The sequence below is a fragment of the Penicillium expansum genome (assembly GCF_000769745.1).
Source record: "Penicillium expansum strain MD-8 chromosome Unknown contig268, whole genome shotgun sequence".
Classification (NCBI taxonomy): Eukaryota; Fungi; Ascomycota; class Eurotiomycetes; order Eurotiales; family Aspergillaceae; genus Penicillium; species Penicillium expansum.
In genome coordinates this window covers 43,846-65,815 of record NW_015971324.1, presented here as the reverse complement: position 1 = coordinate 65,815, position 21,970 = coordinate 43,846, and the positions used below count along the sequence as shown (strand labels likewise).

Here is a 21,970-nt window from a genome sequence, read left to right as displayed (position 1 = left end):
TGAGATCAGAGCATATTACATGGGCCTCTGCATGAGCTGCTTTTAAAATTTGATTCGCATAATCTTATGGCAGAGCTCCGTGCGATCCGCACTCTATGTCTTCTTCAAACAATGACTCCTCCTATCAGGGCTCACTATTGAGTCCTGTTATAGTGACAGACTTTTCAGGCAGAGAGGTTGGTCACCCAAACCATCCTATAACCGCCTGAACTCTTTCGCTAATCATCCCATTTCATTTTTCTCTTCCAGCGATCTACATCTACAGTCTCTTCCGCATGGTCAGGTCCTACAGATCTAAACCACAGCCCGACTTCGCCTGTCTCACCAGATATGGCCTGGACCCCACCAGATCCAGCCCGGCTGATGGTTCAAAATGCCTCGCATCGACCTTCACAGTCGATCGATGGCGATACATTGCGTCCGCGGGCGGACTCATTCGCTTCTTCTGCTGATACTATGGTTCGCTCGCGGGCGAACTCCGAGGTAGACCCGGCCCATACTTCCAAAGATGCGTATGACGATGTATCGCTGTCGGATGCTTTGAAACCGGATCCGCGGAATGAATCTGATTTCGAAGTGGAGGATAATCGGTTTGCATTTTCCCCGGGTCAACTAAACAAAATGCAGAATCCGAAGTCCTTGGCTGCATTCCATGCTCTTGGCGGATTGCAGGGTCTGGAGCGCGGTCTGCGAACAGATCTGAATGCCGGTTTGTCAATGGATGAAGGGTGTCTGGAGGGAAAAGTCGAGTTCCAGGATGTGGCGCCTGCGGCGCAAAAGACATCTACAGAGAAATCTTCATCAAACCTTGTCACTTCAGCGCCGGCGCCATCTGGTAATGGCTCGCCCTTTGAAGACCGTATTCGTGTCTTCAGTCTGAATAAGCTACCCGCTCGGAAATCGACTGGGTTCCTGAAATTATTCTGGGCTGCATATAATGACAAAATTATTATATTATTGACCATCGCCGCCGTGGTGTCACTATCACTGGGGATATACGAGACCGTGTCAGAAGGCTCGGGTGTCGACTGGGTGGAGGGAGTTGCCATCTGCGTGGCAATTTTGATTGTCACAGTAGTCACAGCTGCCAACGATTGGCAAAAAGAGAGACAATTTGCTAAACTAAACAAACGGGCAAGTCCTCCCCCTACCAATCCAGCAAGTAAGCACTGCTAACATCCCTAACAGAACGATGATCGTGAAGTCAAAGTCACCCGCTCAGGCAAAACTGACATGGTTTCGATCTACGATATCATGGTTGGCGACATCCTACATCTCGAGGCAGGCGACTCCATCCCCGCGGATGGTATTCTAGTTTCAGGCTACGGCGTAAAGTGCGATGAGTCTTCTGCCACTGGCGAGTCGGATCAAATGAAAAAGACCCCCGGCCAAGAAGTCTGGCAGCAAATTGTCGGCGGCAAGGCCACCAAGAAACTTGACCCGTTCCTGATCTCCGGTAGTAAGGTCCTCGAAGGTGTGGGGACTTATGTTGTCACCAGTGTTGGGCCGTATTCTACCTACGGACGGATCTTGCTGTCGCTGCAGACTCCTAATGATCCAACGCCGCTTCAGGTCAAACTGGGTAAGTTGGCGGATTGGATTGGATATTTGGGTACAGCGTGAGTTCAGCCTCCTTACTTCCTTTTCCTTGTAATAGGTTACTGATGATGATTGACAGGGCTGCTGGTATTCTATTCTTCGTTCTGCTCTTCCGATTTGTAGCCGATCTCCCTAATCACCCGGAAAAGAATGGTGCTATGAAAGGCAAAGAGTTTGTGGATATTCTTATTGTTGCTGTCACGGTTATTGTTGTCGCTATTCCAGGTAAGCGCCGATGTTTCGGAACTATTTGGACTCTACTGACATCTGTCTTCTCTACCAGAGGGTCTTCCATTGGCAGTAACGCTGGCTTTGGCCTTTGCTACTACACGAATGGTCAAGGAGAACAACCTCGTCCGTGTCCTTCGCGCATGCGAGACTATGGGCAATGCCACAGTCATCTGCTCTGATAAAACAGGTACATTGACACAGAACAAAATGACTGTTGTGGCCGGAACTTGGGGCTCGAATCAGGACTTCAGCCAGAGAACCGAAGATGAAGATGTGGAGAGTTCGATGACTATTTCGGCGGTTTCCCAGAAATTATCGGCTCCCATCAAGGATTTGATCATCAAGAGCATCGCTTTGAACTCGACTGCCTTTGAACAGGAAAAAGACGGCTCCATAGATTTTGTCGGTAGTAAGACTGAGGTAGCGATGCTTCAGTTGGCCCGGGATTATATGGGCATGGATCTTGTCTCGGAGCGTGGCTCCGCTGAGATCACCCAATTGATTCCTTTCGACTCCGCTAGGAAGTGCATGGGTGTTGTTTACCGTGTCCCTGGTGCTGGCTACCGACTGCTTGTTAAGGGAGCGTCCGAGTTGATGGTCGGTGTCTGTACCACAGAAATTGTCAACATTGATATCTCCAAAGAGAGACCCGATGTGGAGCAGCTTTCTGAGGCACAGAAGAAGAACCTTCTCGAGATTATTGACAATTATGCTCACAAGTCTCTTCGGACGATTGGCATGGTCTACAAGGACTTCGCAACCTGGCCTCCGACAGAAGCCAAACATTCTGAAGATGCTTCGGCGAAGTTTGAGGATTTCTTCCATGGTATGACTTGGGTTGGAGTTGTGGGTATCCAAGACCCTCTTCGCCCCGAAGTCCCGTCAGCCATTCGCAAATGTCACTCGGCAGGCGTCCAGGTCAAGATGGTGACTGGTGATAACGTTGCCACTGCCACTGCCATTGCATCTTCTTGTGGAATTAAGACGGAGGATGGATTGGTCATGGAAGGTCCCAAGTTCCGCCAACTTACAAACGCGGAGATGGATGAAGTAATCCCGCGCCTGCAAGTTCTAGCGCGATCATCCCCCGATGACAAGCGAATCTTGGTCGAACGGCTCAAGATCCTCGGTGAAACTGTCGCTGTGACAGGTGATGGTACTAATGACGGACCAGCTTTGCGGACTGCAGATGTCGGCTTCTCCATGGGTATTGCCGGTACTGAGGTTGCGAAGGAGGCCAGTTCGATTATTCTTCTGGATGATAATTTCAAGTCCATTATCACAGCAATCTCTTGGGGACGAGCTGTCAATGACGCCGTTGCCAAGTTTTTGCAGTTCCAGGTCACAGTCAATATCACAGCTGTGGTACTCACCTTCGTGTCATCTGTATACAGCAGTGATAACACTAGTGTTTTGACCGCTGTGCAGCTGCTCTGGGTGAACCTGATTATGGACACCTTCGCCGCTCTCGCTTTGTAAGTTGCCTTGCCATGTTCTTTTATATTTCGCTTGGACTTTTTGCTAACGTTTTGGGAATACAGAGCCACGGACGCCCCGACTGAACAAATTCTCGACCGCAAGCCTGTCCCCAAACACGCCTCCCTCTTCACATTGACCATGTGGAAAATGATCCTCGGTCAAGCGGTATACCAGCTAGCCATCACATTCATGCTTTACTTCGCAGGCGACAAGCTCCTCAGTGCTCATCTCAGCTCCGAACCCGAGTTGCGCGCTAAGCAGCTCGCCACCGTGGTATTCAATACGTTCGTGTGGATGCAGATCTTCAATGAATTCAACAACCGCCGTCTCGACAACAAGTTCAATATCTTCGAAGGCATGTTCCGCAACTACTGGTTCCTAGGAATCAATGCCATCATGATCGGTGGTCAGATCATGATCGTCTACGTTGGCGGCCAGGCATTCAACGTGACTCGCTTGAGCGGCACCCTCTGGGGTGTTTGTATTATATGTTCTATTGCCTGCTTGCCCTGGGCTATCGCTCTCCGACTCATCCCAGACTACCATTTCGGGCTTGTTTTCAATGCTGTTGTTGGCGGCATGGCTGTTGTTTTGCGCCCGCTTTCTAAGGGCTGCAAGGCAATTGGTCATGGTATCAAGTCCTTCTTTAGGCCTGTAAAGCGTTTCTATCGCCGTATTGTCACCAAGCGGAAGTCAGAAGACGCAGTTGAGTTGAATACGCCACCCACAGAGTCTGTTGATCCCGAACAAGCTCCGGAGAGTCTTGACCTCAGCAAGCAAAAGCTCTCTCCTGAGCGTCCTGCCACGCCTCCTCATGTCGTGGTGCCCCCTATCACAATTACGACCTCTCCTTAGTTTTTATTTTAGCGTTGGTGTTTTTAGCATTTGGTGGGTTGTTTGATATTTTATTGTTGTGCTAATTGTATATAAAGCACTGGATTCGATATAGATGATGTGTATATATACCACCAAAAAAACCGCACTCTTGGATTTATTTAGTAATTATGAAATTTACTTCTCTCTACATGGACATTATTCAGAAACTCAGCAGCTGGTTTACTCACTAGAATACTCAATACTATACGGAGTACAACATAGAAAACAAGAGCCTCTAGGCAACTGGGTTTGAGTACTATGTTTCTGCCTCAGGCCACAACACCCCGTCCACCAAGTGTCCAGCTCCATCTCCCGTGGACTCCCCAATTGACTCCGCATTGCCCTGTCGACTCACCTACTTACTTATCTGCGACCAGTTAATCTGATCTCTGTCTGTCAAACAGCCTTTGATCTGTTATTCTATCCCCATTGGATCTCATACCGCTCGGAGACTCCCACGTCACTAGTAATCTCCCCGCTTCCGCCCACCGCACCGATATACCGTACCAAACAGACTAACAGGCAGCTCCCCACAAAGCTTCCTTTATACCAAATCAACTCGACTAGCTTGGCCAAAAACTTGATCGAGACTTATTTCTACTCTATTTCCACCCTCACCGAAACCCCAACCGCCACCATGTCGCAAATCAACTACCGCACCATCAACATTGATGCCCTGGACCCCGAGTCCTCGGCCAACTTCCCCATGGAATCCCTCCTCCCAGCCACACTCCCCCAAGCCGCAAGCGCCAGTGACGCCGCCAATGCCGCGACACAGGTGCGCCAGATGCTGCGCGGCGGTGACCCGGAGGGCGCTCTGCGAACTGTCCTCGATACGGCGCCACTGGGCGGCGACGACCGCGCCAAGGAGGTGCATCTTGCTACCGTCATCGATGTGCTGCAGGGTATCCGGCAGGGCGAGATGACCCGCATCCTGGAGGGTGTGTGCAGCGGGGATGGCGGGGCTGAGCGGGCGGATTGCTTGATGAAATACCTGTACGTGGAATTACTGTTTCGATTGCTAGAAGAGGAAACGTCGGGTGGAAAGTCGTGGGTTTGATTGCTGATTTATTGATCATAGGTACAAGGGAATGTCCTCGTCTGCTCCCGGTACCGGTACCCAGTCGCCGAAGAAGTCGGTTTCGCCTCAGGACACGGGCTTCTCGCAGATTCAGGCTCGCAACTTGGGCGAAGGTGGTGGTGGTCAGCAGATGAGCGTTTTGCTGAGCTGGCACGAGAGGCTTGTGGAGATTGCTGGTACTGGGTCGATTGTGCGGGTCATGACTGATCGCAGGACGGTTTGAGCGGAGAAAACAGCATCGGATGGAGGTTCGTTTCTTATGATTTACATTCTGACTGTTTTTTTTTTTGTTCTCGTCTTGGTAGAGGCTTGCATTCCATACATCTCTGTGGATGGTATCTCTCCAGTGTCGCTTTAAGCGTAGTTTTACATATTATATTGTGACAAAATATTGGGCTCTTTCTCTTTGCCCTTTTGTTTCCATTCTTCATGGTTTATCCAAGTCACCTCCCTCAAGGATGTCCTTGAGGTTAATATCACCGCTGCCACGCTGCAACGGCTGTGACTGGCCCTCGCCTTCCTTCCACCCAATCATAAAGATCAACCGGAACGTCGCTGGGATACCACGCGCACCTTCCTCCATATGCAGAGAACGGTATATAGCTTCATTAGCCAGCAAGACATCCCGCGAAAGTGGTGCTGAGTCACGGTTCATGATTGCGTTACCCTCGCCCATCGCCTGCAGATCCTGCATCAGCGCAAAGGTATCCGGGAACTCGACCACAATATCCTCGACATCAACAGTAAGCATCTTGAACCCGGTACGGCCCAGCAAGCTCCCGACATCCTTGACATCCGCCAGAGGTGACACATGCGGACTCACACCACCACGGCGCTCCATATCAGCCAGCTGCAGTGACCCGCGCAGCTCGTACAACGTATCGCCACCAAACATGGCCGCGATGAACGGCGCATCAGGCTTCAGTATTGTGTTCACTTGCTCCAGGAGCGCAGGCAGGTCGTTGATCCAGTGGATCGAGAGCGACGAGAGAACAGCGTCGAAGCTGTTCGGTGCGTACGGCAACGTCTCCAGGTCCGGAATCACATCCCGCTGGATGTCGATCTCCTTGTTAAACAGCTCGTTCTCGTCGCGGTGGAGCAGCGCGTGCGATGTATCCACACATGTCAGCTTCGAGATCTTTTTTGATAGTGGTGGTGTGATGATTCCTTCCGGCATGACCGAGTCGACATTAGGGGATGTGAGAGCCCGGGCAATGTTGCAGCTGTTTGCGCCTAGATCTAGGACGTTTGGGAAGTCACGTTTAATGTCCTATTCATGGCGAGAGAAGCTCTTGTCAGTTGATGTGTCTTTTTTAGGCTTCTGCGCTTTTCTTCTGCGCTTGATTCGTTCAATGGCTTACCAGTAAGCGCTCACATAACCGCATTGCTACTTCATCTTTCAGGTAGTCGACTTTCCGACTCTCTTCCACATTCCGGGCTGCCCGATCTTTTTGGAGGTGCTTGACTTTGCGGTTGAAGACCTCAAGCATTGGGTTACCGGGTGTCTGGCTGGCATATCTTCGGATAGTAGTCGTTGGTGTAAAGCATCGCCTTGAGAGGCTGGCACGGAATGTCTGTAGAGGTATCATTGTGGCTGTATAATGGATATAGAGGATTCTAAACCCTCAAGCATGCAAATCCATGGGTTTGCGGCGATAGCGGGCAGAAAATGGCGGGATCTGACGTCGATTGTTGATGCGGAAGAGCTCCCTCTCCGCAGACCGTGGACTTCTTGCAATTGGTGCTTTCGAGACACTTGGCCTGGAATTGCTCTTGATTCCTAAATTGTGCATATTGTGCATAGTACATCAGGCGTGACAGAGCCATTGCGACCCCTGCTCGAATAAGACCCCACGCGCCAACACGTTCCTCTCAGGGTCTCTGATTCGGCGCAACAAGGCTGGGATCCTGAAAATTAAGATATTTCTACCCAAAAATAGAAGCCACCTCATAGCTACGACTTTTTTATCAGACAACCTGTTTACACCACCCCGATATTCACCTCTCGACCCATAGAGACGAAGCATGATTTGATCCAAGTGCACACCTCGAAAGCTACCACACACTATCTCGCTCGCCCCTCCACGTTGATAAAATGTCGCGTCCTTTCCCATATACCTACATATCATGCCCCTGCGCCGACACACCGGTTCCTGACCCAGCCAGGAAGCGGAGGTCGAGAGAGTCCCCGCAGAAATCGCCGCAGAAACCACCACCCGAGCGGGTGGACACAGACCAAGACAAGAAGCTATCAGCAAAAGAGGAGGATCAAGAAGAGGATGAGGATGAAGAGCAAACCTTTGATCCCCGCTCTCCGCGGTCTAACTTCTCGCTGTATCCGCCTGAACAACTTCTCTATTGCGAGGAGTGTCACCAGATCAAATGCCCTCGATGTATTACGGAGGAGATTGTGAGCTGGTATTGCCCTAGCTGCTTGTTTGAAACGCCGAGTAGTATGGTGAGAAGTGATGGCAACCGGTACGTACTAGAGGGTGCAGAGGGTTGTGTTTAAGCATCCGCTAACATGTGTATATCTATAGGTGTGGTCGGAATTGCTTCAATTGTCCTATTTGTACAGCTCCGCTGGCTGTGAGTACTATTGAGAATGCCACAGGGAACGGGCCTCAGCAGGGTCCGTGGGTGTTGTCTTGCGGATACTGTCTTTGGACGACGCTAGACATCGGCATCAAATTCGACAAGCCGACAAATATCCGCAGTCAGCTGCAAAAGATGACAGACTCCACTGCCCCGACTGGTCTCGATCGCTCGAGGCAAGCTTCTCGTACCTTTGGAGATCTGAAACATCCATTGTCCAGCTTCGCCTCGGCTGACGAGCAAGCAAATGCGCGCGAGCGTGATGAAGAGCAAGCTACACCAAAAGAAGACCCGGCTGCACCTCCAATGGGCACAGATGCCCGGTTTGCAGCCCTGAAAAGCTTCTACCGTACACAGATCGCTGAGACATCAAACTCGCCAAATGACCGTCTTAGCTCTGAATTTGGGTTCTCTTCGCCCGGCGCCCTAAACCGGCTCATGTCTCTCTACACATCTTCTTCGCGCCTAAGCGGGCTGTATGGTGGCGGCAAGAAGCCCAAATCCAAGCCACCTGTTATGCGCGAAGCCCTGTCTGCAAGCGAGGGTCTTCAGGTCGCTCCAGAGAACGAGACGGACATGATTACACGACTTCAGTCACCAGAATGTGGCTGGGATGGTATGGCCTCAATAGACCAGCGCGCAACCCAATCACCTGACGCCCGCTTCGTCGACGATCTCCTCCCACTCCCAGTCCTCCTCCGCACCAAGCGAGCCAAGCGCTGCAAGTCTTGCAAGCACATCCTCGTGAAGCCCGAGAGCAAGCCGCAATCTACTCGCTTCCGCATCCGCCTCATTGCCCTCAGCTACATCCCCCTCCCAACCCTCCGCCCTCTAGCCCCCTCTTCCTCCTCCGTCCTCCCAGCCATGGCCCTAACTACTGACCTCAACTCCCTCCCACCCCTGCGCCCAATCCACATCCTTCTTACCCTAAAAAACCACATGTTCGACCCCGTCCGCATCACCCTCGCCACGCCCCCCGTAACCCCAGGCCACGTTGCGACGAAAGTCACAGTTCTCTCTCCGCAGTTCGAGATTGGCGCGAACAGCGATGTCTGGGACGAGGCGTTGCAGGGTGCCTCGGCACCCCTAACGAGTGACTCTCGCTCCGCCGTTCTACGCGGAGTACCCGAGGCAGGCAAGGTATGGGATAAGGGCCGGAACTGGACGACCGTTGTGTTGGAGGTTGTCCCTGGTACGTTGCCTGGGAGTAGTGCTGAAGGCGGCGATGGCAATCCCAATACCGAGACTAATGATGAGGATGTCTTGGCTGTTGCGGCTTCCAGGCAGGATGAGGATGTGCTTGAGATTCCGGTCTTCGTGCATATGGATTGGGATGCGGATGCGCAGCTTGACCAGCAGAATGTTGGCAAGGGATCTAAACCTGATGATAAGATTACCAGGGAGTTGGCTTATTGGATGGTGCTTGGTGTGGGGAGGATTCAGGCTTCGTTGTAGATAAATAGGGATGTTATCGTCTTGTTCATATTCGCGTCGACTGGTTTGCGTTTTATGCCTTTCATACCCCGAGTGTACTTGTTTTTTTCCCCGTTCATAGAAGCATCCACATACTATTGTCCAGTGAGCTTTCGATTTGATACTGCCAATAGAACATAACAGCAGAATATAATCTACTTCACTTAACCATGGGAGATACATCCAACAATTATATCTGGATACCCACGGGTTATCAATCTTATAATCTACAAGCAGGCTAGATCCCAATCCCAGCCAGACAGAATCATTTAAAGAAGCAATGAAAAGTCGGAATTGTTGAATTGGAATACTATCAGATATTCCATCCCACCTTCATTAGATCGGGAGACAGAGAGAGAACTCAACTCCATCGCCTCACCCAGAGCTCACACCGGATACAAAAACCAATGCAACCAGTGACTGGGGGCAAAAAAAGAAAAGAGAAAAAACCGTCAATGCATTTTTATGGAGATCATCTCTTTGGAACCCATCAATGGCGTTGAATCTAGCAACAATTCAAAACTAGAAACAATGCCATTCTCCCACGCATCAACCGAGCACATTCCAAGCCCCTAGCCCCAAAAAAAGTCAAAGTGAACACAGAATTCTAAATATGCATTTAGAACTCAGCGCCGCTCTGGGGGAACTCGAAGGCAACGGAGCGGCCGGTGAGGCGGCGGTAGACCTCGCCGTAGGCATCGAGGCGGTGGTCGACACCACCACGCTCCTTCTCGTCGAGGATGACCTTGAGGGTCTTGGAGCCGTCCTCCTTGGTGCGGGTGCGCTTACCGACAATCTCGACGGGGTAGACGAGGTCGGAGAGGATGGAGTCGTGGACAGCGGTCAGAGTGCGCGAGCGGGGGCGCTTCTGGGTCTGGGTGGTGCGCGAGTTGGCGGAGCGCTTGGGGCGGGGCAGGATGCGGCGCTGGGCCACGAAGAGAACGTGGCGGTCGGAGAACTTCTTCTCGAGCTCGCGGGTAAGACTGAGTTGGTGTTAGTTTCGGGTTGTTCCTTATTTTCGAAGGGGGGGTGTTTTGGTTGGCCCTGGGTGTTGGAAGGGCAGGTGGTTGCTTACCGCTGCTGGATCTTGTGGAAGCTGGTCAGGAGGGGGACGGGGACGAAGACAATGATGGCCTTCTTGCCGTGGCCGACCTCAACCTAGATAGCGAGAATAATGTCAGAGCGTTGTCCGGCTGAAAATGTCGTGCACACAGAAATAGAATTCCCCCCTGGAACGGCGTCTTGCTCTGCGAATTTTCATATCCATTTGTGTGTTGCCTCCTTTGCTGATGATTCCTCTCCATGTTGATGATTTTTTTGGCGTTGGTGGATATGAATTGAAATCAATCCACAAATCCGACCAATATACCCCGGAGCATCGAAAATCCCTCGAAAATTCACAGACGCCATTCCAGAACGATTCAATTCGCATGTCGGGAGCCTCGGACACCAATTCTTACCTCGCGGGCAGAGACGAACTGCAGGGGACGAAGGCTGGCCTTCAGGTCCTGTGTGTTGCTCTCGAGGTCGAAGAGAGCGCCGGCGATCGCGGTCTCCAGCTCGGAGGGGTTCTGCCGGGACGGCGAGTTGGGGGCGATCTTGTTGATGGCAGCCATTATTGCGAGCGACGGGGTGCTGCGGGAAGTGCTGGTGGTGATGTCGACGGAGGGGAGGTTCGCAGATTGAATCGAATGGGAATTTGCTGTGGGATCGGCGCATTCGCTTAGGGTGCGCTATTTCCTATTTGAGTTTAGTGTGGCCGTCTTAGGGCTCGTTGCTGATTGGCCGATTGCCGCTGAAAGGGATCCACTATTCGACTCGCCTTTGGTTGGTAACTACCCCAGGACCTCTTTTTGGCCATATTGTTCTACTCTTCACTGTTATGTAGGTATGGAGGTTATTTCTGATTGCTAATGCCAATTTAAAAAAACATTTACACTCTAATCACACTGTTGAAATGAGGCGTTTCTCGGGGAATAGCACACTGTGGACTATAAGAGCACACGGAGTCTCCATTGGAGCCGGAACAAGCAAGAAATGAGAAAAAAAAAAGCAAGAGGGACGCCTGTATCCATGGAAATAATTGCAAGAACATCTGCCCAAAAAGACCCAAATCAGCAAGCACAGCCTTCCTTAGCCGTAGCAGTGTTTCGATCACCCAGGTTAACCCGTGCGTCTTCTGCTGACCGACTACCCAACGAAGTCTGGCCGGTTCCTGCACCGGTACCGCGGCCAGTCTTCAGACTGCTTTCGGGGATGGCGTTGGCAATTGCCGTGAAGACATCCACAACATTGGTACCGGTCTTGGCGCTAGTCTCGAAGAACAAAAGGCCCTCCTCCTCCGCATAGCCGGTAGCCTCCCGTGTCGATACCTTGCGAGCATCGCCGGACACGGCGTCCTGCACATCATCTTGCTCATCAGAGCCTTCCTCGCCATCCTGGGCCGACTCAGACTCGCTCTGTGCAGCGCCAGCGGCCTCGGAAACTTCACCCCCATCATTAGTCAAGTCCAGCTTGTTACCGACGAGGGCAATGACAATTCCAGGGCTCGCTTGGCGTTGTAGCTCGGCGACCCAGTGCTTGGCTTTTGTCAGCGAAGAGGGTTTCGTAACGTCGTAGACGACAAGCGCTGCTTGCGCGTTGCGGTAGTACATCGGGGCGAGCGAAGCGAATCGCTCCTGGCCGGCGGTATCCCAGATCTCGAACTTGATCGTGCGTGTAGGAAGGGAACATTTTTGCGTCAGAAATGCGGCTAGAAAGATGACGTTAGTTGATCATCCTAGTGCAAAGTCCCATTTGAGGGGTTGCGGTAGCCCGTTTGCGGGGGGCACAACTAAATTTTGGATACTATACACTGCCCCTGTGTTCTCCAGAAAGTATCTCATCTGCCAGGGACAGTACCTCGTATCTTGTGGGGGCTAAATCCATAGAGAGATCTTACCGCCAATGGTTGGTTCCTTGTTCTCCTGGAAATCATTGTTGACGAAGCGGAGGACAAGCGATGACTATGAGCGAATAATACTAGGTGGTTAGCTGTTGATAATCGTGTAACATGGTGAATGGAGGAGTAGTACCTTGCCCACTGCGGCCTCTCCGAGCAGTACAAGCTTGACACTGCTACTCGGCTTCGGGGTATTTGCGCTCGCTGATTCGGACATGGCTGAGACAAGGAAATAACAGTGAGATCAAAGTAATCACAGTCAGGCCTTCTATGGATTATTCACCTTCGATCGATCAGCGATCAGGCGACCGGATGAGGTGGCAGGTTGATTCAGCTGGTGACCACAGTTCGGAGAATGGGGCTGCCTAGAAGTGAGACAGGAGCTGGGAAAAGAGTCGCTGCTCTTGCGCTCGTATTGGTAGAGTAATTCAATCCTTGTCGAGGATTGGAAATGCAAAGTGTAGTATAGACGTCACTGAGACAAGAATGATTGATCCTGAAGTTGGAGAGAGGCGGAGGTGGATGATGACGGGTGCCTCGATTGGGATTAGCGTGGTCGTCAGTCACCAGTCACGGGCCCGTCCAAGGTTGAAGTATACAACTGACATACTTATCTTGTTTGCATCTGCATTGCTCATACTTCCTCTATTCAGGCCTCATTTAATTCTCGTATCTATTTAAAGAGACTGACAGAAGAGCTAAATTGGATGTTCCAGGATCATCTCCCGCATTGTTGACATCTCACATCATTGGATACACAGCACCGATGGCATGCAGATAACATGGACATGGTTGTCGGGGTATGAAGACTTGCAAAGGGTGAAACCGAAGACACGTACTATATCTTGATAAGAGGTCGGCTGCCGCGGGATAAACATGTTCCTGGCACCTTGACAACTGTCACAGATTGGGCTAGTGCCCAACTGGCCTGCAAGATGATGTCGGGCTCCAGTTAGGAAGGACCCTGGTCAGGCTCGGGAGATATCTACCGATGCACCCGCCAGGCCCGCATCAACAATCGGGCTGTTGTTCCTGTCTCGGCATTAGTCGGCAAGCAAATCTGCCCGATGCTAGCGCAACCGCGGTCGGTCAGGTACAAGCGGAGTACGACCTGAGATAGGTACGAGTTTGCAAACTCGAGGTTACAGAATGCATCTGTAAGTGTACATGAAGCCGGTGATGGCGGTCTTGACTAGCTGGATGGAGAATGTAGAGGAAAATAAATAAATAATTCATTGGCACTAACAATTATGGCTTTTGTGCGCAGAATATTATACACAGGCATCAACGTCAAAATAAAAAGTACAGATACTCATACAGAAAAACCCGGGAGCAGTGCCCATCCAATAGTAAAACAAGAAAAGCAATCAAAGCGTGCTATTGACCCTGAGGTCGAGGCTCTAGATTTTGGTATCAGCCCATCCCAATCAATATTCCGTCCCGTCTATACCAAAACGCCAGTAGATAACGAAAAACAAAGACAAAAGAAATAAACACAAAGAAACACAAAGGCACTTTTTGAGATGGGGACCGTGGTATCGAGTCGTATCAGAGATGAAGTAGAACGTGAGGTGAGGCGGAATAAGGTTTTGAGGCCCGAAAAAATAAGGATAAGGCGCATGTGCGAAGACGAATGATGAAAGATCGAGAAAGGGAAAAAAATGTGTCAACGCTTGGTATCCGAAAAGAAAATGCTGAAGGCAGAATGTCGAGCCAAATTAAAAAGGGTATAATGTCGCGCGATGCCTGTAGCGAATAGGCAAGAAAAACGTATGGCCCGTAATGAGGACAAAGGGAACAAAAAAAAATAGTGTTACAGATATCTAAGAATTCGGTTAATTTTGATGCCCAAAGGTGTGCTCGGAGTTGGCAAATCTTACCAAAATCAGGTAAAACTCCAAAACGCATATGCGTGAAAACTCCAGCCACTGTTGGGCGCCAGACCATACGAAACATGGCCGAGTGGTGTAGAAAGCAATGTTGAGTATGACGAGGTTGTTTCCGAATGAATTTATTTCGGTGGTGGTGGAGGAACACCGGGCTTCTTCACCCCAGTTGTGTCGTAAGCTCCTCTTCCCATGTTGAAAGCAGATAGGTCCCGAAGGATCATATTAAGGTCTGCGGAGGAAGTCATGGTTAGATACTGAAAGTAGGATTTGTGTGATAGAAATAGGCGAGTGCTTTGTGAATGCGCCAATGGTAAGGTGAGGAATGAGATGATGAGAGACTTACCAAGTAAACACGACGTCGACGCCAGGATCTTATATAGACTTGGGAAACAAGCAGATAAACGAATCCCAATCCAACCACCCGTGAAAATCAAATNTAAAAAAAAAAAAAAAAAAAAAAAAAACCGGCGGTGCAGGCGATAGATGCAAATGCAGTCGGGATCGGAAAAGTTGGTCCTTTTGTATAATCACCACTGGGAGACAATGCGGGATCCAACAGAATCGTAGGGCAGGAATGTGACGAAATGGGCCCAACAAATGAGAATGGAGTCACTTGGAGAAAAAGCAAGATGGTGGACAGGTCGCAGCTCGTTGCTTTTTATGAGTGGTAGAGATCAAGAATAAATCAATAATAAATCGAATTCTCAAAATGATATGCGCGAGGGTGGCTGCAGCGAATCCATAAAAAATCGCGATCCGAACCAAGAAAACGGGCAGAAGGGATATGAGGTTTAAGACGGCAAGGGAGCAAAGGAGGAAGTGCTCCGGAACTAGCCCCGGTCGATCCGGACAAAGTTCAAATCGACGTATCGCAAGGGAGAAGGGAGAGTAAAGGAGGGCGGTAGGGGGGTGGATGTGTAGAAAGATGGTTATCAAGTATGTTGTATGTTTAAAAGAAAATAGGAAGGGGGGATTTGCGTTGATATAGACGGTTTTTTCTTAGCAATGGATTTTTAATTTTTAAATTTATCCTTTTAGAAAATCAATAAAGGATTGGAAAATCAAATCGAAATCCAAATATACAACGTACAATATACAATATACAATACCATAAAAAATGAATAAAAAATAAAATCTCAAAACTGAAATCTGAAATCTGACCTTTTTTGTTTTTTTTTCTTATATTTTTGCTTATATTTTTTGGGGATTTTCTTTGTTTAGCACAGCGGCTCTCCCGTCCCCTGGTCCCGGGGAACAGGAACGCGAAATGTTCCCCCCTTTCTTCTCCAACGTTTCTAATCTATAGGCTTACCTATTTAGTCGGTTTTAGCTAAATATGCATTTAAATAATGACAAAATAATACCCCCCCCTCCTCCTCAAAAAAAGGTACCCTTTGATTCATCACAAGTACATCTGAGATACATCCAACCTATGTCTTCACTACTGTCAGGTTCAGAAGTCCAAAAGTCTCCGCTGTTATGTATCAACTAGCCGTAGAAGCTCTCCACCTTGAAGCTAGGAACCAAATCTCCGGGCAGCCTTTGTGCATAAGTGGAGCAAAAAGAAAAAGGGAAAAACAGCCGCAGGAACGAGAAACAGATCCCTCCGAACATTGTATTTTCTTTTTATTCTTTATTCTTTTTTTATTTTCTCGCGTGGTCGGTCTCCATCGGGGTTACTAGTTTAGTTTTCCTACAATAGTATTAGACCCAAGAAAGAAGCAAGATACTCACAACCCTAATAACCAAAGGAGATTATGACATATGATGCCTAGGTAAATAATCCCCTAGCTAACCTAACTAGATACTCCAAATTATTTCGGCTATTAATTAAGACCATCCGGTTCTTTCACGCGGTCTCCCGTGCAATACTCACCTATTAAGACCAGTCGCAAAACTTCGAACCTGGTCTCGGAAGTCTTTGGATCAATCCCCGTCAATTCCCCCTACAATTTACAATTCATAAGACACGAGACACATCAGAACCGAATTTAATGTATCGCAATTTTCAACTTCATTCCCGTCGGCTTTGTCTGATGATTCTCTACACGCAGATCAAGAAGGAAAAAAAAAAAAAAAAAAAAAGAGGATTATGATTATCTTTACGATGGGCTCCATCATAGGGGGTGGAGATACGCTAAACAAAAGGGAATATTACGGAGCCCAAAAGTGAAATCCCGTTCCGGTTACGTATGAACATTCTTTTCACCTTCTAGCCTTTCCTTCCTTTCCCGGGAAGCTGGGTAAAGACAATAAGAACCTTGGTGCCCGCATGTACTCCGTACAGTACAGAACATAACATCTAGAAACATTCCAAGGTTCCATTCTAAAAGGAAGCTCCACCCCCATAATCCGGACTGTCTACAAGGTAATTAAGGGTATCTGCGTCAGCTCTCCTATTTGCCACACTGGAGCACATGTACGGAGTAACAAAATGGCCATTACTATACCCCCATTTGTGACAGGGTTCACATTACGAGCTTTCAAGCTTGTGAAAGGGATTCGTAGGCGTGTTTCAGCCCCGTGTCCACCCCATGCCAAAAGGAGTAAATTCCTCTCCCGTCGGCACTCAATCTGGGTCTCCCTCGTGGAAATCGGGGGCTGGATGATCTACCGTACGGTAGATTGCAGTCTACCATTCAGAGATTCAAGGTTCCCAACGGGAGTACTCCGTAGTATACGGAGTAGATCGATCTCACCTCTACATCCTAACACCGTGGCTTACTCTATCACACTATTCTCATTATTAAAACAAGACATTCTCTCACGCCTTCCTTTCCGACTCCGCCTTCCTAGACATCCATTTTCACATGTTCAAGATAGGGGAAAGACTACTATACTTCTCCTATGCTGATCACCCTCTGTTGATCAAGTCCCTTTTTTTCATTCAAAAAAAAAGACGTCACAGGCAGAACCTAAAATGTAACAATATTTACGTATTGCGACCTTAATTAAAGAAATAATGTGAGAGGGGAAAAAAAAAAGAAGCCTAGGGAACCGACAATGGAAACGAGCTTCCTATACGGAGTAGTGGAACTGGACTGTTATCGTACAGGACCCGTTTCAATTACAGCTAGAATGGCGCTAGAAACGGGAGAAAACCAAGAGTCTCCATTTCAGTCTCCATCGGCCCCATCAACTCCATCCAGTGCTCCATTCTATCACATAGTCAACCTTAATGGCCCCAGTTGTCTTTTTTTCCCTCCCCCCTTTTCCTTGTTGGGAATACCATCTAAGCCCAACGGATTCAGGATCTTGCATGGCCCAATATGGTGGTTCATACGGAGCACGGAGTACAGAGTAGATGTTCTAGATACTCCGTAGCCTGAGATAAAGCCCAGAGAGCCTGCATTAGTTCGAAAAACAAGGTTAGCGGTTGCATGAACCGGCTTCCATCGTTTCCGGAATGTCTTAGTCTTCCCGAGACTGGAACCATGGATGTAGCTCGCCATATTTTGTATTCCTAGGGTTTTTCTTGAATTTTTGATATCTCAGTGTATTTCTGTGTTTGAAATCGCAACTACCCGCTTGATTGTGGCGTCAAGATATCGAAAAAAACGGTCGCGGATCACCTCCCGCATTAACTTTGGGATTTGCCTTGCAGCGCATCGAATGGAAGCAGGGGATTCCCGGTCCGGATGCATCGAGCCCCAGCCGGCCTCTTTGTTCATCTGACAGGCGATGTGGATGTGTCAACGCTCCTAAAATTGGGATACCAGCGACTCGGTTTTCATTTTTGAAACTTGCTTTTTTTTTTTCTCTGCTGGGGGGTACCCTGTGGCGGAGTTGGACTTGTCTCTTAGCAATCTATATGTCACTAGGAACAGGGGAATGGCGCACTAAGACTCCGCGGATGTAAAGCCGGGCGATCTTAGTTCACTTTTCCGATTCTTCGAAAAGAAGGCTCCATATATGGAAAATTCTGGAAGCACTATGTACTCCATAGTCGATGGTTAACTACAACTGGCTATGGTTAGGTGGTGTCCACACTCGGTATTCCGCCTGTACTCCGCCAGTTAAAGTCAATTCAGGGCCAAATGGGGGTTCACTAGAAGGAAAGAGAAGAAATAGAAAACAAATTAGAGTCAACTCAATTGGAATTGGAACCGCTTTCCCCGTCCCGAGACAAACGCTTTTTCAGCCGCCTCACTTCTTAACTTCTCCTTTTTAATTTGGAAAATCATTTTATGTGCACTCCACCAACAGGTTCCGGACTTCCTAATTGACTCCCGAGACATGGTGGCAGCTCACAGCCGAACAAAGAAGGTGGAAAAAAAGTGGACTGGACTTTTAGACCTCTCTGGACTCTCATGGACTCATAGATTATGTATCTGGATCCTGAGTGACAGGCCCAAATCCACATCGTGGCCCAGTTCCCTGATTAACTCGCAGAAAAGAACAAAATTGACGATCGCCGACAGCTCCACGGCTCCAGCACCAGTCTGCCGGGTTCGATCGTCCCCTTTCTTTTTTTTCTGCCGGGTCAACCCCTGACTTCGGGTACCTATTTTAGTTGTCACGACATGATGCATGAAGGGGGAGATTATGACTGATCGAACCATACAAATACAAAATCAACCATGACCCACGTCGATATGGGTCGGCATAATGTCGGGGGATCCGCGGCCACTTAATGCGTGAACGGATAATGTTCCCCGAGATACTCCTGCACGGTAATCACGTCCCTGAGGGGAGCCAAGTACATCGTACATACCTAGTGCGTCACACTTTCTGCACTTTGTACATGCGGATATGCAGACATGTACCAGAATAACATTATGTATGCAGCTGTATGACACACTGCTGATCCAAAAAAAAAAAATTAAGGAAGCAAAAGTACATTTCTCATTCTGCAGTGTCGATCGCTGCAATGCAACCTTGGCCCTTGGACGCCATCACTGATAATCTGATGTGATGATGTCTGATCCGCCAGATAACAATGCAAAGATTGATACTAGTTGCACTTGGGACGCCTCCTAATTCGCTAGTACCATTGACTTCACTAATTTGCAATGCAATTGTTATCTGAGCCCGCTAGCCCGCAGATCATCAGAGCCACCAGGACCACAATTGAGACTTCGATCCTCCCCGAGGCGATCATCTTCGATCGCGTCAATCACCCATAACTCCGTGTCTTGCATACAATCAGACTAACCTTGGGGACCGGGGAAGAGTCTTCCCCCCGAAGCTATCAAATCCGACAACCTGGATATGTCACATTCACCTTGATCCAGGTTACATTTCACCTGTATGTTTATTTTTTATTTACTTTTGTTCAATTGTACGGAGTATGGGGTACACGATCCACAACAAAGTAACCTAAGCTGGTGCTGGTATGCAGGGACGGTGTCCTCAGGCCTCTATTTTCCCCCTACCTACTGCTGTTGCAGAACTCACGTACCAGGAATGATAAACGATGCATTGCATTGAAATGAGGCGCAAAATATGACCAAGTCCCTGGGACCACAGTGTTACCGATTCCCAATCGCCGGGTTCTGCAATCCAGGGCTGAGAACTGACCCATCGGAGACTACCTGTCAACCCAGCCACATAGGATCCCCTTCCCCAGTGGCAAGTGTCAAAAGGACGGTCACATGCTTTTTAAATTTGGATTTGGATTTGGATTTGGATTTGGATTTGGATTTGGGCTATTTGGAATATTTAGATTGAGTATGTACGCGGTGAACTCCGTACAATGTAGAGAACCTTAGAAGACATTCATCAATATTATATGTCGCAATTCAACCATGTTCAGCTCCCCAACCTCCTCCATTGACCCCCAAGGTAGGTACTAATGTCACTACCCAAAAAAAAGGAGGGAAAAAAACTAAACAAGACTCGACGCCGCGCCTGGGAAATCAGCTCCGCGAACATGCACAGTGATATGCCATTTCAAACTGCAAGTGAATCCCAAGTCAGTAAATCAAAGTATACAAAAATAACAACCTATAACCAAAACCTACACCTCCACGAGAGGTCAAGGATACGGTTACAGTCAATAATCCTCAACATTTGAGACCACATACCTGTTCATTGGTCTGACAAACGAAAACCCGGGGCCCCTTGCCGGTACCCATGGAGATGTCCTTGACCGTCTCCTCATCCCCAGGCCCCTTGTCATTAGCCGCATCATCTATTGCCAAACCTAGACACTGGCATTTATCGACCAGTGTTCGTCTCAGTAAGGCGCTCTTCTCACCGATCCCGCCGGCGAAGACTACACCGTCTAATTCACCGTTTAGTTTAACGTAGTAGCTACCAATGTAGCCCTGAATGCGGTCGACGAAGATGTCAAAAGCAAGTTTATGTGCTTTGCTTGGTGGGTTCGCCACCGCGATCTGGGAGAAGTCGGTTGTTCCTGTGAGGGCTTTCCAACCTGATTGTTTGTTGAGGATATCTTCCGCCTAGGATTTGATTTTGTTAGGATATTCTGCAATTTTTTTTTTGGCATTGGTAACTCTGCGTTGAGCATTCATACCGTGCTGATGTGCATTTCTGACGTGCTGGCTGGGCTTAGTTTGCCTGCTTCGTTGGTATAGTGGAAGACCAGTCTAGATCACCAGATATCAGTTCGCCATAGTTGCATTGTCAGGGAAGTCCAGTGGAGTTCAACTCACGATGGATCAATACTTCCACTACGTGTTGCACCGGGTAATCCTGCCAAAGGAGTGAGGCCCATTCTAGTCACCGCATTAGCACGACTCCCAACTCGAGATAGATTGAGATGTAGTATAAAATGCAATGCGTGGAACTCACGATGTATCCACCGACTTCCCGTCCTTGATCGCACAGATCGAAGCACCGCTCCCGATATGCATAACGATGAGATTCGTTTTTTCTACTGGTTTGTTCAAAAATTGTGCTACCGACCGCAGAATGAACGAGTAGCTGATCCCGTGGAATCCATACTTGCGCAGACCATTCGCCTTGGCAATTTCCTGGTTGATTGGGTATGTGCGTACGGCTTCGGGGATTGTCTGGTGGAAAGCGGAGTCGAAGAAGGTGATGCTTGTAACTTTGGGGAGCTCTACTTTGCACAGGCGGACTATCTCCAGCGCAGAGAAGTTGTGACTTTTGATTGAGTGACGTTAGCGAGATATATATAATCGACCCAGGTATGTAATCCCGGAAATGTAAAGAGTCGGGATAGATGAGCTTACAGAGGTGCAAGATCTTCCAATCCTTTCAAGCGGTCAAGTGTCTCGTCGTTGATTTCGACTGCGTCGCGGTAGTCTCCTCCATGGACGATTCGGTGGCAGATGTATTCTAGATCGTCGACGCTGGCGACTTCGGAAAGATCGGGATCGCTGAAACAGCGCTGCAAGAGGTATTTGAATGCATCTTGTGGGGTGCTGAGTTTTTCTTTGATTTCCTCTTTGTGCTTTTTGTCTCCTTGTTGGTACTTGAGTGTAGGTGGGGGTGCGGTAATTCCAGAGATCGACGCGTCTGCGATGGTTCTTGGTGGGTTCTCAAAGGTATAGAAGGTTATTTTGACGGAAGACGAACCCGCGTTAACAGCGAGGATTGATTTGGGCATTTTAAGGCTGTAACAACGAAATCGAATGCCTTTGAATTCAGAATGAATTTTTAAATGCTGAACTAAACTGAACTTACGGAGTATCTATTCCAAGACTAGTCGTGGTGATGTCAGGATGTGGAGTGACGTCGCCAACACGGAGAACAAGGCGAACTTGTTTGATGACATCCATTTATTTACTTGTTGTCTCTTTCAATTTCGCTGTTATTTTCGACATTCACTCCATTTCTATTTGTTTTCCCTTGAACTTGTCTTTAATGTTCTTTTGC

At 48.8% G+C, this 21,970-nt stretch overlaps 6 protein-coding genes across 6 annotated transcripts; 3 read left to right on the top strand and 3 right to left on the bottom strand.

Annotated features, from left to right (window-relative positions):
* Nucleotides 1-330: 330 nt before the first annotated feature.
* Nucleotides 331-4,164, top strand: pmcB (putative calcium-translocating P-type ATPase(PMCA-type); the record flags this gene model as incomplete). The annotated part of the gene is made up of 5 exons (XM_016744996.1): nt 331-1,074; nt 1,189-1,619; nt 1,679-1,824; nt 1,883-3,305; nt 3,372-4,164. The coding sequence occupies 5 exons, from the start codon at nt 331-333 to the stop codon at nt 4,162-4,164; spliced, it is 3,537 nt and encodes a 1,178-aa protein (XP_016597914.1).
* A 658-nt stretch (nt 4,165-4,822) lies between these two features.
* On the top strand, nt 4,823-5,489 carry PEX2_077250 (actin-related protein 2/3 complex subunit 5 family protein; the record flags this gene model as incomplete). The annotated part of the gene is made up of 2 exons (XM_016744995.1): nt 4,823-5,181; nt 5,267-5,489. 2 exons carry the CDS (start codon nt 4,823-4,825, stop codon nt 5,487-5,489), a joined length of 582 nt encoding a protein of 193 aa, XP_016597913.1.
* A 204-nt stretch (nt 5,490-5,693) lies between these two features.
* Nucleotides 5,694-6,855, bottom strand: PEX2_077240 (uncharacterized protein; the record flags this gene model as incomplete). The annotated part of the gene is made up of 2 exons (XM_016744994.1): nt 5,694-6,536; nt 6,628-6,855. The coding sequence occupies 2 exons, from the start codon at nt 6,853-6,855 to the stop codon at nt 5,694-5,696; spliced, it is 1,071 nt and encodes a 356-aa protein (XP_016597912.1).
* Nucleotides 6,856-7,361: 506 nt separating this feature from the next.
* PEX2_077230 (putative dynactin Arp1 p62 subunit RO2) lies at nt 7,362-9,316 on the top strand (the record flags this gene model as incomplete). Its single annotated transcript, XM_016744993.1, has 2 exons — nt 7,362-7,744; nt 7,807-9,316. 2 exons carry the CDS (start codon nt 7,362-7,364, stop codon nt 9,314-9,316), a joined length of 1,893 nt encoding a protein of 630 aa, XP_016597911.1.
* A 637-nt stretch (nt 9,317-9,953) lies between these two features.
* Nucleotides 9,954-12,492, bottom strand: PEX2_077220 (40S ribosomal eS7 domain-containing protein; the record flags this gene model as incomplete). The annotated part of the gene is made up of 6 exons (XM_016744992.1): nt 9,954-10,317; nt 10,410-10,492; nt 10,795-11,067; nt 11,503-12,086; nt 12,276-12,339; nt 12,409-12,492. The coding sequence occupies 6 exons, from the start codon at nt 12,490-12,492 to the stop codon at nt 9,954-9,956; spliced, it is 1,452 nt and encodes a 483-aa protein (XP_016597910.1).
* A 7,499-nt stretch (nt 12,493-19,991) lies between these two features.
* On the bottom strand, nt 19,992-21,873 carry PEX2_077210 (uncharacterized protein; the record flags this gene model as incomplete). Its single annotated transcript, XM_016744991.1, has 8 exons — nt 19,992-20,061; nt 20,128-20,129; nt 20,191-20,568; nt 20,643-20,715; nt 20,782-20,844; nt 20,921-21,235; nt 21,325-21,708; nt 21,779-21,873. The coding sequence occupies 8 exons, from the start codon at nt 21,871-21,873 to the stop codon at nt 19,992-19,994; spliced, it is 1,380 nt and encodes a 459-aa protein (XP_016597909.1).
* Nucleotides 21,874-21,970: the final 97 nt, after the last annotated feature.